Raw genomic sequence first — 13,191 nt, forward strand, 5'->3', positions numbered from 1 at the left:
CTCTTGATGTGCTGTGTTTTTTATATGTTAACTTAATTCATGGGATTGAAGGTGGGGAGGCCACATCATAATGGGAAGGGTGGAAAGGAATAGATTAGTGCTGATTAAAGGTATGTCTACACTGCAGCTTGGAGCGAGCCTCCAAGCCTGGGTAGACAGACTCATGCTAGTGAGGTTCAAGATAGTCCACTAAAAATGGAAATGTTACAGCTCAATCGGTGGTGCAGGCTCTCAAGCCCACCCGACGCCCTATCTCTCAGCTCAGGTGGCTAGCCTGAGTGTCTGCTAGAGCCGAATGTCTGCACTGGTGGTGGTAACGTGATAGTTGGAGCCCCGCTAGTGCAAGTCTGTCTACCCACACTGGGAGGTTGGCTCCAAGCTGCACTGTAGACATAGCTGAAAGGAAATGGAGGTGTGGAAGGGACGAGGAACTAGAAGGCAAGTGCAGGAGGCAAGGTTAAATTGACTGGTAGGGAGTTAACAAACAGTCATCGGGCAGTGCAGACAGATATTAATGGTTAAGGCACTAGAGCTGGAAAAAATATATATCTCTGCTAAAACACTTAGCTCTAGGTAAGTGTTCTTGAAAAGAAGTGAGGTGAGCTGGGGAAATTAGGGACTTTAAAGACCTTGTAAGGTGCTGGTGTCTCCTGCTGCAGTATGACTCCTCCAAGGAGCAACAGCCATTTTGAGGCTGCCCCTGAGTGTTATAACTTCATCAGAGTGCGTGGGTGGGAGGAAGCTTCTGGACCCATTTCTTTGCTAACTCCCCTGGATGCTCATATACCAACACTTATGTACTGAGCATCTTAATTTTACCACCTTAATAGGCCTGCCTAATTCCCAGACCAGATAGGCTCTTAGTCCATGGCATAATGAAATTCTCAAGCTTTTCACAGAGTCCTCAGGCACTCCTGCAGGCCCAGCTTCCATCTATTGGGAAGATGGGTTGATGTCTCTTCTCAGGTATTAGGCATCTCTTCCTGGGATTTAAAGATGGAAACTCACCACCGCCTTCCAGTGATTTTAATACTTTCCTAGGAGGCTAATCTGTTCCTGTGGCCAGGCCATCACTGAAATTAGCAATCCAGTGGTCTGCACCCTCACTTGAAACTGGGGGGTTTCAAAGTGAGGACCAGCATGTCTTCCCCCACCCCAAAATCCTAGGGTAGGTCTCCCCTTCGGCTGCCACCACCCGGTCAATTTCGTGGGCCGGGACACCCCTGTTTCCCCCCGTCTCCCTTCAAAGACACTCCCTGGGAACACAGATCAATTCACAGAGGAGGAACCTTCCCCCTCCCCTCTCTTCCCTCTCTCCAGCCTGCTCTGAAGAGGGATACCTGGATTCAAACGCCTTGAATCTCTACACACAGGGAAGCAGCCCGCTTCCCCCTCCCCTTCCCCTGAATTTCCCCAAGGGAAGGAATTAACCAAGTCCAAAGAAAAGAAAAGAATTTATTAAGAGAACAAAAAGAAAATACAGAATCTCTATGAGTCCAAGCTGGACACTCATAGGGTATAACCTTGCTAAGTTCTGGAGAGAATCCTCTCTCTTTCTCAGTACAACCAGTACAAGCAGAATTAAGAATAATCAATAACAAACACACAGAATTGCAAACATAGGATTATTAGATAAGGACACAAAGTATCTTTCTAATACTCACTATCTTGACTAGAAGAAATTAGTTCAGAAAGGTGGAATTTGTAGGGACTTGATTAACTCGTCTGGTCTCTTGAACTCCAAACGGCCAAAGACAAAGACCCCCCCAAACAGAGAGAAAAAGTTCCCTCCTAGGAGTTTCAAATTCTCTTCCCTGATTGGTCCTCAGGTCAGGTGCCCACCAGGTACTATGCTTTAACCCTTTACTAACTATTCATGACATGGGTTGATGTCTCTTCTCAGGTATTAGGCATCTCTTCCTGGGATTTAAAGATGGAAACTCACCACCGCCTTCCAGTGATTTTAATACTTTCCTAGGAGGCTAATCTGTTCCTGTGGCCAGGCCATCACTGAAATTAGCAATCCAGTGAAAAAGCAAGAAACAAAAATGGAATCTGATTAAAGCCACCCTGGTGTTCTTAAGAAAAGTCCACAAAACCCACACAAAACTAATGTGTCTGTAATCAAGATAAAGATAGAACATAAAAATACAAAGGAACAAAACTATAAACTGTATTACAATAAATAAGTAAATTGAGGGGAGGGTGGATGAGGGGTGGAGCAGTGCAGGGCCTACTCTTTTCTTCTGTGGGCTGATGTGTGCCTCAACAGCAACTCTGGTGACTGATAAATGTATCAGAGTTGTCCAGATGCAGACATTTTACTAGGAAGGAGCTGCAAACAGGTACCAAGATGTGGCCTTGGTTCTGGTTTACTCTACCCCATAATTTGGCACCAGCCTGGGTGTCTAGTGTTCTTATAAAGTTTCTTCAGGGTATGTAATTAAAATGCATTGCTTCAGTCTCTTTTTAGAAACTGTATTGCATAAATCCAATTTAAAATACAATGCTATGTTAACTTAGTATTTTCAAAGGTAACCAGAGCATCTTTCTCACTACTTTTTGTCTCTTTTGTGGTAGCATATAGGTTGATGCTTCACTAGTAGAGTTTTCTCTACTATTAAAGCAGCAGAGCAGAAGAAATATGACCCTCTGTCAGGGACTGTTATGAACTGTTGAGTGGCTGTGTTTTTATAAAAATCATGTCCAAGGGAGCATTAAATTTAGTTTTTAATTAACAGTTTTGTCACCCTCCAACACTAAAATTCAGCCGTCTACTAGTGTAATCACTGTAAGATTGTGGGCTATATACAAGTAATAGCATCAAGTTGACTTTACACTTACATCAACAAAGAGTGCAGTGCAAAATTGTGATAAGTAGACTTTTTATAACAAATTTCATATGTCTGATTTGAGGAATACCTAGAGATTTCATTTGATTTTTGTTGTAATAAATCAAATTAAGGAAGTGTGCTTTCTCAGTAACAAAAGCAGTTTAGAAAATTATTGTAGACTTCAATAATTCTGATGTCTGGATATTAGGAGCAGTTTAAGTCTGGCCAATACCATAAAAATGTCTTGGGTGAAATGTGGAAAAATAGCACTGTTAAGTAATATAGGTACAGTAGAAGCGAACAATATTTTAAAGACTTTGTGTATGCCAGTAGCAGGATTCTGTGTAACATGTGAAATATAATTTTGATATTATGCCAGGGAACACAAGGACAAATAATTAAATTAAAGCAGTAATTGGTCAGAGCAGAAAATGTCCAGTATGTTATACTGTGACTGGAAGCATAATTTACAGTTGGAAGCTTTTTAAAAAAAGAAAAAATCTGCCAATTGGAGATTTCTATTGACTTGATCTAACATTACTTTATTCTAGTTTACAAAATTCAAGTGGTAGACATGATAGGTTTTATTTCTATTATGCGTTCTCCTAAAACTGTGCATTGAAATAAGTATTTTAAAATTAGTTCAATTATACTGGTTAGTTAGTGTATTGAGCTCTTTCTCCATTGACTTCATATCTGCTTCCTACAAGTGTTTACGCATGAGTGATGTTCTACACATCTTTGCGGTTAAAAACACCAGCTCTTTTCTTGTGTGTTTCCAGAAGGATGGAAGGTGATGAAATTACTTGTTCAATCTCTTTTAGCAGTTATGAGCAGGACCACAATTCAGGAAAAGGTCCCTAATCAGAGAGGTACTTAAAACGTGCTTTCCTGAACTGGAGACTACTGAATACCTCAGAGAATCAAACTTTGTTATAGCAAGGACCACATCTTAATAGAAAGATCAATGGAAGATAGTCCATGTCAATTTGCAAGACGACCCCCCTCCCTTTTTTGCGATCATGTAATGTCCCAGTGGCAACTATAGCAATTGGTATATGGAATAGTAATATAGGAAAACACGTATGTACTTTTATTTGACATAAATGTGATGTATCAACTGGAAATGAGAATAACCATGTGATTAGCTAGTCCATTGTGGACCACCACCAAACAGTCCATCTATCACCAGTGATTCTCAGCCCACTGCTCATAAGCTACTCTAAACAGGCCACCTACACCTCATTGATCCCTTTCCTTCCTTTCTCTCTTTAATAAGAATTCTGAATATGTCTTATTAACAGTAGGATGAGCATCAGTCAGCCCTGTAATTGAGATACTGGCAACTATTTTAATCTGTAATATTTTACATTTACTCACATTACTGGGAAAACACCTCAGTCTAGTTAAATGAGGCTTCTGCTTTAATAAGTGTTTGGGCAAGACCAATACAGATGTCATGGTCTCTACATGCCAATGTGGAAGTGCCAGATCAGCTCCAGCCTGTCCCCAGCTAAACCTGGGACAGGGCTTCTTAAGTGGATGCTGCTTTTTCTTGGCTCCTGCTAGTGTTGGTGCTGGGATGGCATGGGGCTAAGTTGTCACTGTTTCCCTGATAGTATGCTAGGGCCACCATCAGAATAAAGAGGAACCTGAGATCCAAGCAAAGGAGCATGGTATGGAAAGGCTTCTGTATTGGTTTGCTCTTCAGCAGATCATCAAAAAGCAGACGCCACCGTTGTACTTCTCATGCCTGGCCTCTGTGGAGCCACCAGGAGAGATGAAAGATGGCTGCTGCTGGGTCTGTCCCCATGAGGAAGAGTGGCTCCTAGCTCTCCCCACTTACCTTGAAAATCAGAAAAGTGTAGCAACCTGTTTTAAAGCCCTCCACCCACATTTGGGTCTTTGGTTCATGTTTATTCCTGCACAAGCCCAGTAAAGCGTCTATAGGAACACCGTTAGCTTGCCCTTCCCTTCTGCCCCTCCCAGCCCAACTGTTTCACTTCAACTAGCAAGAGGGAAAGAGAAGGATCCAGGAGCAGAAGTCTCCATTTATGTCACCCTGTCTCAGGGAGGCCAGGATAGTGTGGTGGTACTGTCTGATTTGCATAGAATGTGACATTTGCATTGTCCCTGGTCTTGCCCCTCTGGCACCAGTTTGACCTCCCTGATTCATACTTCATTGAATGGCAAATCTAGAAATGCCCTCTCATTGCTAGTTGTAGTTACCGAACCTCAAATTAGTGAGGTTCTACCTTAATATCTCTTATCGCATAAGATCTAAAAATGTTACAATTGACAAACATACACAGCCATAGCAATGTAGCAACCAACTGTACAATGAAGATGGTAAAGTGAAAGTTTAGCCTTTGAAGCAAATCTCTGTTTCTGGAGATTGTCATGGAAACTTAGCAGTCCAAGCAGTGCAGACAGCACCCCAGTTTTTACTGAAAGACACCTTTCCTCCTTACCTCCCAAACAAATACGCTGTATGTAGCTCAACATCTCTGCTTGTGAAGAATGAAGGGCTGAGTTGACCGTGCTGGGTTTTGAACCTGGGTCGGCTTAGTCCAAAGTTTTATACTGAAAATGCCTGGTGTGAGTTTTAGAACATAAGAATGGCCATACTGGGTCAAACCAACGATCCATCTAGCCCAGTATCCTGTCTTCCAACAGCGGGCAGTCCAGGTGCCCCAGAGGAAATGAACAGAATAAGTGATCAAGTAATCATCAAGTGATCCATCCCCTGTCTCCCATTCCCAGCTTCTGGCAAACAGAGGCTAGGGACACCATTTATGGCTAATAGTCATTAATGGACCTATCCTCCATGAATTTATGTAGTTATTTTTTGAACCCTGTTATAAGTTCTAATGATTTATGGCTCAATCCTGCAAATGCCTATGTCAGTGGGTATGTCTACACTTTGAGCCGGGTGTTTAATTTCCAAATTGAAGAGACATACCTATGCTAGTTTGGATCAAGCTAGTGTGCTAAAAATAGTATGTGGTCATGACAATGCAAGAATTGAGAGAGGCTAGCCACTCTGAGTATGTATCTATCCAAGATGCAATAGGAACATACCCGGGGTGGCTAGCCCATAACGCTGCTCCCATTGCTACAGCTACACTGTATTTTTAGCTCACTGCTTGACCAGAGCTAGCGCAAGTATGTCTCCTTGAGCTGGGAATTACATCATCAACTCAAAGTATAGACACACTCAGTGACAAATACTCATAAGCACTAGGCATAGCAGTAAGTGTGTGCTGGATTGGACCTTTAAGTAGAATGATTCAAAATGGGTCAGTAATTGACATGAATGTTCTCATTTTTTTTCTTAAAATTGTTGTCAATAAATAGAATGGATGATCATTCCATTTTAGAAAAGCTTATTTGATTGATTGCACCAAAACAAAAACTTCCTGGAATAACTATTACTGGCATTCCACTCAAGAACCTTTTTTTTTTTTTCCTGATGCTTCACTCCCTTCCTGTTGGGTTTAAATTATTTATTCTCAAGTACATAATTTTTAGAAGCATGCCTCTTTCTTGGTTGTGTTTAAAATTAAAAGAACATTCAGTGTAGAATTGTGCATTTCACTCAGAAAATATAGTATAATAAAAATAAGAATAGACAATGTACTTCAAATTGCCTGTGCTAATTAGGTATCCGTTCTGTGTGTGTGTCTCTGTTACAATTACAAATGGTTGCAATTGCACAAAGAAAAAAATAACTCCGGAAACTCTGAAAAGTAGCCACTGAAACAGAATAATCTACAGCTTTCATAGCTGTATTTTATAGTGACACAGAAAATGGTGGGTGGGGATGAGAGACAGAGCTAGTAGTTAGTTTTTTGGTCTGGAAATAGATTGCTCTATGCTTCCAGAGTATCTGTCACACAGTAAGTGAAACATGAGTTCTTATACATAAATAGAATTAAAAGCATACCATTGATTTGACAGTATGTTGCAGAGGAAATAACATTTGTGTATAGGGAAGATGTCTTGCTTAAAAAAAAAGTATAAAACAGATTTTTCTACTTCAGTTCTTATTGATCCTTTCAGTCTGCTACACTAATTAATCTGACGTGCATACAGAATTTTAATTACCTTTCCTATAAAACCTTACTTGTTTAAATAAGTATAATACTAATAATTATAGACAAAATTTAGAAAATACCTACTGCTATTAGCATCATGACCCATTACATTTTTCTACAGACATGCACCAGTAGATGCTGCTGTACATTATATTAAATAAACATTTATATATAAACTGATAGATTAATTTGCAGGCAGGTTAGAAATGGGACTTGAAATGTAGTTGTGTGTTTAACCTATGTAAACATATAAAAGGTTATAAATGCAATAACACTAAGTTTTTACAGAGAGTCATGGTTTTGGAGAGGTAGAAAACTTATGGTCTTCATCTTTGTGTCTTGCTACACATATTAGAGGTGGGTAATTAGTCATTTTTGGTAATTATTACTAGAAGGTTCTAAAGCTTCATTATTCACTCCAGGTATATAATCTTACTAGCAGACTATGGATAGAGGCTCCAAGTTCCATTAAAATACACCTCTACCCCGATATAACGCTACCTGATATAACACGAATTCGGATATAACGCAGTAAAGCAATGCTCCGGGGGGGTGGGGGGGGGGGAAGGCCAGGCTGCGCACTCAGGTGGATCAAAGCAAGTTTGCTATAACGCGGTTTCACCTAGAATGCGGTAAGATTTTTTGGCTCCCGAGGACAGTGTTATATCAGGGTAGAGATGTATGTATCAGGTTACTACTTTTTTTTTTTTACACTTTATAAAATGTTCTGAATTATAAAAGCTCAGGGCACATGTACAACTTCTGCTGTAATATCAAGATCCTGCCCCAAACTCACAAATATCACCTTCATTTTCTGTGGGTTAAACTTCAGATGATTCTCTCTCCTCCAAGTCCTAATCTTGATCACGCACTGAGAAAGCACTGGCACTCCACCATCTGGGTCGGATGAAAACAGAGATGTAGATCATCCATATCCTAATGATACTAAAATCCAGATCTCCCCCAAAGGTGTCTTGTACAAACTGGATCAGATGAGTAACAGAATGGAACCCTCCATGACAGATCTTTTGGAGCTAATGAGGGATTACCCAAAACCACTCTTTGAGACCTCACAGAGAGATAAAAACAAAACCATTTGAAACCACGATCCCAGCTAGGATCCATAGGCAGATCAACAAAATTTTGCATATAATATTATCAAAAGTTGCTGACAGACCTAAAAGAACCACTATGGGCATCTCTCCATCATTTTGTAGGAGATAATGAAATCACTATCTCCATGCCAAAAGCCAAAACACTCAACATCAGAGTTGGCTTGACTCTACTTTTTCATTAACATTTCCCAAGAAGAGAAAGGTTAAAGATAGTGATATCTGGCAATTAAATCTCCTTAAATTTGTCTAAACAATACATCCTAGAAGAGGCTGTATCCATGGGCAACTCCAAAAGGCTCATTACTAAAAAGCCAAAACCTGTTCTTCCATTGGGTAGTCTCACATTGACCAGTAATAACACTTGAACGCAAGAGAGAACTTCTCTTTGAAAACTATGTAATTTATCTTTCAGGTCCTGTGGGTGTAGGGTTGAATGAACTTAAACGAAAATTGTTGATCAGCGATACCCAGCATTATGGTGTAACAGTGCCGCGTAAGTAGAAATGCATTTTGTGAGTCCTCATGCTGTATCAGTTTTTTTATTCTTATGTTAACCTAAGGTCAACATTGTCAAACATGGATGCATAAATGCATATTTAGGCACCTAAGTTAGTGTCATAAATTTTAAACATCTACATCTGCTGCATCTACGTTTTGAATAAACATTGATGAAACCAACTAGAAAATTTTGGCCCAGATTCTGGTGCAGTGCATTTTCAGTATAAATTTGATGCAGTTGATGTCAACAAAGATTTTAGTAAATGAAACTCCCATTAAAAAGCTCCTTAGGAATTGGTATTGTAGTGATGAAATGTATCCCACCAGCATGCCAGTTTGAGGGAGCAAAATCTTACAGGGGCAATGGGAAAATTCACACAACATGGACCCGATTGTTTCTTGCATATATTCAGAGATTGGTGAGTGGTGATATACAATGGAGAGTGCTCCCAGAATAGGAAGGTGTAGACGTCCGGTGTTGGGGCTCGGCCCTCTCAGGTGCGGCCGGGAGCCAGGCCGCCTCACAACACGGCCTAAACCAGCAGTTCAATCTCCAAAGGTCCAAGCCCTAGGTCAGGGCGGGGCAGCGAACAATAGTCTAAGGGCTCAGACCCTCAGGCAGGGGTTGAGCAACACAAACAGTAATTTAAGCCCGAGCCCTTAGTCAGGGCGGGGCAACAGACAGCAGTTCTGGGCTCAGGCCCTCAGGCAGGGGTTGAGCAACACAAACAGTAGTCCAGGGGCTCAGGTCCTTAAGCAGGAGCTGAGCAACAACAAGTCAGGGGCTCAGGTCCTTAGGCAGGAGCTGAGCAACAACAATAGTTCAGGGGCTCAGGTCTTTAGACAGGAGCTGAGCAACAACAACAGTTCAGGGGCTCAGGTCCTTAGGCAGGAGCTGAGCAAACGCCCAACAGGTGAGTCCAGACTTCTATGCCTGAGTGCTGGTGTGAGGGGGAGACTGCCACCCGTGAGTAGGGTGGCAGGGGGGACACAGGCCCACCCACTCCACTGTGTCCCAGCCCGGGGCCCTAACAGCGGCAGTTAGTCTGCTGCTGTGTCGGTGGGGTCCTGACCGCAATACACCGACATCGGCTCGAAATCTGCGGTAGCCAGACTGGGGTCAGCTACCCCCAGGCTACTTCCCATCTCCCCCTCAATGGGTACCTGCTCATCTCTGGGGTCCGCAGCGGGGTCCCACACCATGGGTTCCTCGGCGTACTGAGGGCTGGCTAGGTCGGGCTGCTCCTCAGGACTCTGGTAAGGGGGACGCTCGGGCAGCTCCTCGGGGTACCGGGCTCGGGGAAGGCTCGGCCAGTCCTCCTCAGGGTACCGGGCTCGGGGAAGGTTCGGCCAGTCCTCCTCAGGGTACCGGGCTCGGGGAAGGCTCGGCCAGTCCACCTCAGGGTACCGGGCTCGGGGAAGGCTTGGTCGAGCAGGAGCTCGGTCAGTAGCATCTGTCCTCTCCGGCCGCCGGGCAGCAACTAAGCGCTGGGGCCGGACCTTTATACTTCCTGTCCCGCCCCTGACTTCCGGGGGGCGGGGACAGGCGGCAGTGGCTCCGCCCACTGCGGCAGTGGCTGTTCTGGCTCGGCCCTCTCAGGTGCGGCCGGGAGCCAGGCCGCCTCACTACAGAAGGGTTTTCTTGTAGAGTAGCATGTTATCTCTGCTCTGATGTAACTGTCAGATAATCATAGGCAATATGACAGATCAAGAGTGATGATAGAGTTCTGGCCTGTAAATATTGTATGTCATTCAAATACCAAATATTTTGGCATTATAAAATGCATCAAGTCTAAAAAATCTGAAACCTGTTGGGATGATTATTGGAATGTTAAAATCAGTGGTTTTCACCTGTTTAGGAATGATCAAATGGGCAATAGGGGAAGTAGAGTGGCACTCTGTCAAAAAATGGCATTACCTGTTTCCAAGTCACTGATAAATTGGTAAAAATGGTCTTCTGTGCATCTGGATCCATGTCCTAACAGATAATCTAGAAGATGGGGTATTGGTGTCTGCTACAGACCAGCAAATCACACTAGGGAATAGGATGATTGCTTCCTTACACAACTATCTATAACATGTAGGGGAAAATAGTTGTGCAATAAGAGGGGACTTCAATTTGAGTGACATATGCTGGAGGTCTCATGCTGCCAGTACTATTACATCCTTGTAATTTCTAAACATTATAGATGACAATTTCCTAACTCAATAATTGTGGCAGCCAACATGGGAGTTTTATATTAGACCTCGTTTTAACAGATGAAGAGGAACTCATCACAGAACTAAAAAATAATGATAACTTTGGTACAAGTGATTATGACTTTATCACATTTACAAATGTATATACTTGGTCCTTAAACAGGGCCAGCTTCACAAAGCTGAAAACAGTTATGAGCCAAATCAGCTGGCAGGAAGAATTTAATTTAGAAAAAAAAAGTGAATGATGATTGGGAATCATTTAAGAACATCTTGCTAGATTCCCAAAAAGCCACAATCGAAGAAGAAGGCTTGTATTGGTTTAAAAAATGACCTGGTTTAGAGGGGAAGTGAAGACAACTTTGTGTGTGTGTGTGTGTGCGCACGCGTAATAAAACAAATGGTAAAAAGGGGAAGTTGATAATGAATATAAATCAGAAGACAAGAATTGTAGAAAATTGACAAAGGGACACCAGGAGGAATCTATGGCCAACAGAGTTAAAGACAATAAGAAAGAGATTTTTAAATATATTAGGAACAAAAAGAATCCTGACAATGATGTTGGTCCATTACTAGATGGAAATGGTAGAATTCTCAATAATAATACCAAAAAAGCAGAACTGTTCAATAAATATTTCTGTTCTGTATTTGGGGGGAAATAACAGATCATATAGTGATGATAACACTCTTTCCATTTCATTAGTATCTCTAGAAGATATTAAACAGAAGCTACTAAAGTTAGACATTTTAAAATCCGCACATCTGGATAACTTGCATCTAAGAGTTTTAAAAGAGCTGATGGAGGGGCTTGCTGGACCGCTAATGTTGATTTTTCAATAAGTCTTAAAGCAGTGGTTTTCAAAGCCGGTCTGCCACTTGTTCAAGGAAAGCCCCTGGCAGGCCAGGCCGGTTTGTTTACCTGCCGCATCTGCAGGTTCGGCCGATTGCGGCTCCCACTGGCTGCGGTTCGCCACTCCAGGCCAATGGGGGCTGCGGGAAGGGCGGCCAGCACGTCCCTCGACTCTCACTGCTTCCCAAGACTTATCAAGTCATCAAATATGTTAATTTAATATGTAATACAGAGGATGGTGATCAATTGTTCTCCATGTCCACTGAAGGTAGGACAAAAAGTCATGTGCTTAATTTGCAGCAAGAGAGATTTAGGATAGATATTAGGAAAAACTTTCAAACTATAAGGGTAATTGAGCTTTGGAATAGGCTTCCAAGGGAGGTTATGGAATCCCCATCACACATGTTGGACAAACACATGTCAGGGATATGGTTTAAGTTTACTAGGTTCTGCCTCAGACCAGGGGGCTGCACTTGATGACTTTGAGGTCCCTTCCAACTCTCCGTTTCTATGATTCTCTGAAATGTAAATATATACATCTAGAACAAAGAATGTAGGCCATACTTATCGTAGGAAGCAGTGACTGAAAAAGATTTGGTGGTCAAGGTGGATAATCAGCTGAACATGAGCTCCCAGTGTGATATTGCAGCCAAAAGAGTCAATGTGATCCTGGGCAGCATAAATGGGTAGAGAGGTTAGTTTACCTTTATACTGGATACTGGAGTGACTGCTGCTGGAATACTGTGTGCAGTGTGGTGCCCACAATTCAAGAAGGGTATTGATAAATTGGAGCAGAGCCACAAGAATGATTAAAGGATTAGAAAACATGCCTTATAGTGGTATACTTAAAGAACTCAGTCTATTTAGTTTAACAAACAGAAAGTTAAGGAGTGACTTGATTACAGTTTATTAGTATCTACATGGGGAACAGATATTTAATAATGGGCTCTTCAGTCTAACAGAGAAAGGTATAATATGATCCATAAGAACATAAGAATGGCCATATTGGGACAGACCAAAGGTCGATCTAGCCCAGTATCCTGTCTTCTGACAGTGGCCAATACCAGGTGCCCCAGAGGGAATGAACAGAACAAGTAATCATCAAGTGATCCATCCTCTGTCGCCCATTCCCAGCTTCTGGCAAACAGAGGTTAGGAACACCATCCCTGCCCATCCCGGTTAATAGCCATTGATGGTTAATTTATCTAGTTCTTTTTTGAACCCTGTTATAGTCTTGGCCTTCAACATCCTCTGACAAGGAGTTCCACAGGTTGACTGTGCGTTGTGTGAAATAATACTTCCTTTTGTTTGTTTTAAACCTGCTGCCTATTAATTTCATTTGATGACCCCTAGTTCTTGTGTTATGAGAAGGCGTAAATAACACTTCCTTATTTACTGTCTCCACACCAGTCATGATTTTATAGACCTCTGTCATATCTCCCTTAGTCATCTTTTTTCCAAGCTGAAAAGTCCCAGTCTTATTAATCTCTCCTCATATGGCAGACTCTCCATATTTTTGTTTTTCATTTTTGTTGCCCTTTTCTGAACCTTTTCTAATTCCGTATCAGAGGGGTAGCCGTGTTAGTCTGGATCTGTAAAAG

At 42.0% G+C, this 13,191-nt stretch overlaps 1 protein-coding gene across 10 annotated transcripts in view; it reads left to right on the forward strand.

The window, feature by feature from the left end:
* The window catches only part of MPP7 (membrane palmitoylated protein 7), a 300,103-nt gene that overhangs the window by 259,219 nt on the left and 27,693 nt on the right, over window positions 1-13,191 (forward strand). For all 10 annotated transcript variants that reach the window (XR_005593934.1, XM_039523991.1, XM_039523987.1 and 7 more), the window contains one exon: window positions 8,459-8,539. Coding sequence is in view for 9 of the 10 variants with exons in the window: in XM_039523991.1 (XP_039379925.1) it covers window positions 8,459-8,539 (81 nt within the window). In the remaining variant the exon portion in view is untranslated. The remainder of the gene's footprint in view (window positions 1-8,458; window positions 8,540-13,191) is intronic.

Source organism: Mauremys reevesii, linkage group 2 (assembly GCF_016161935.1).
Source record: "Mauremys reevesii isolate NIE-2019 linkage group 2, ASM1616193v1, whole genome shotgun sequence".
NCBI lineage: Eukaryota > Metazoa > Chordata > Testudines > Geoemydidae > Mauremys > Mauremys reevesii.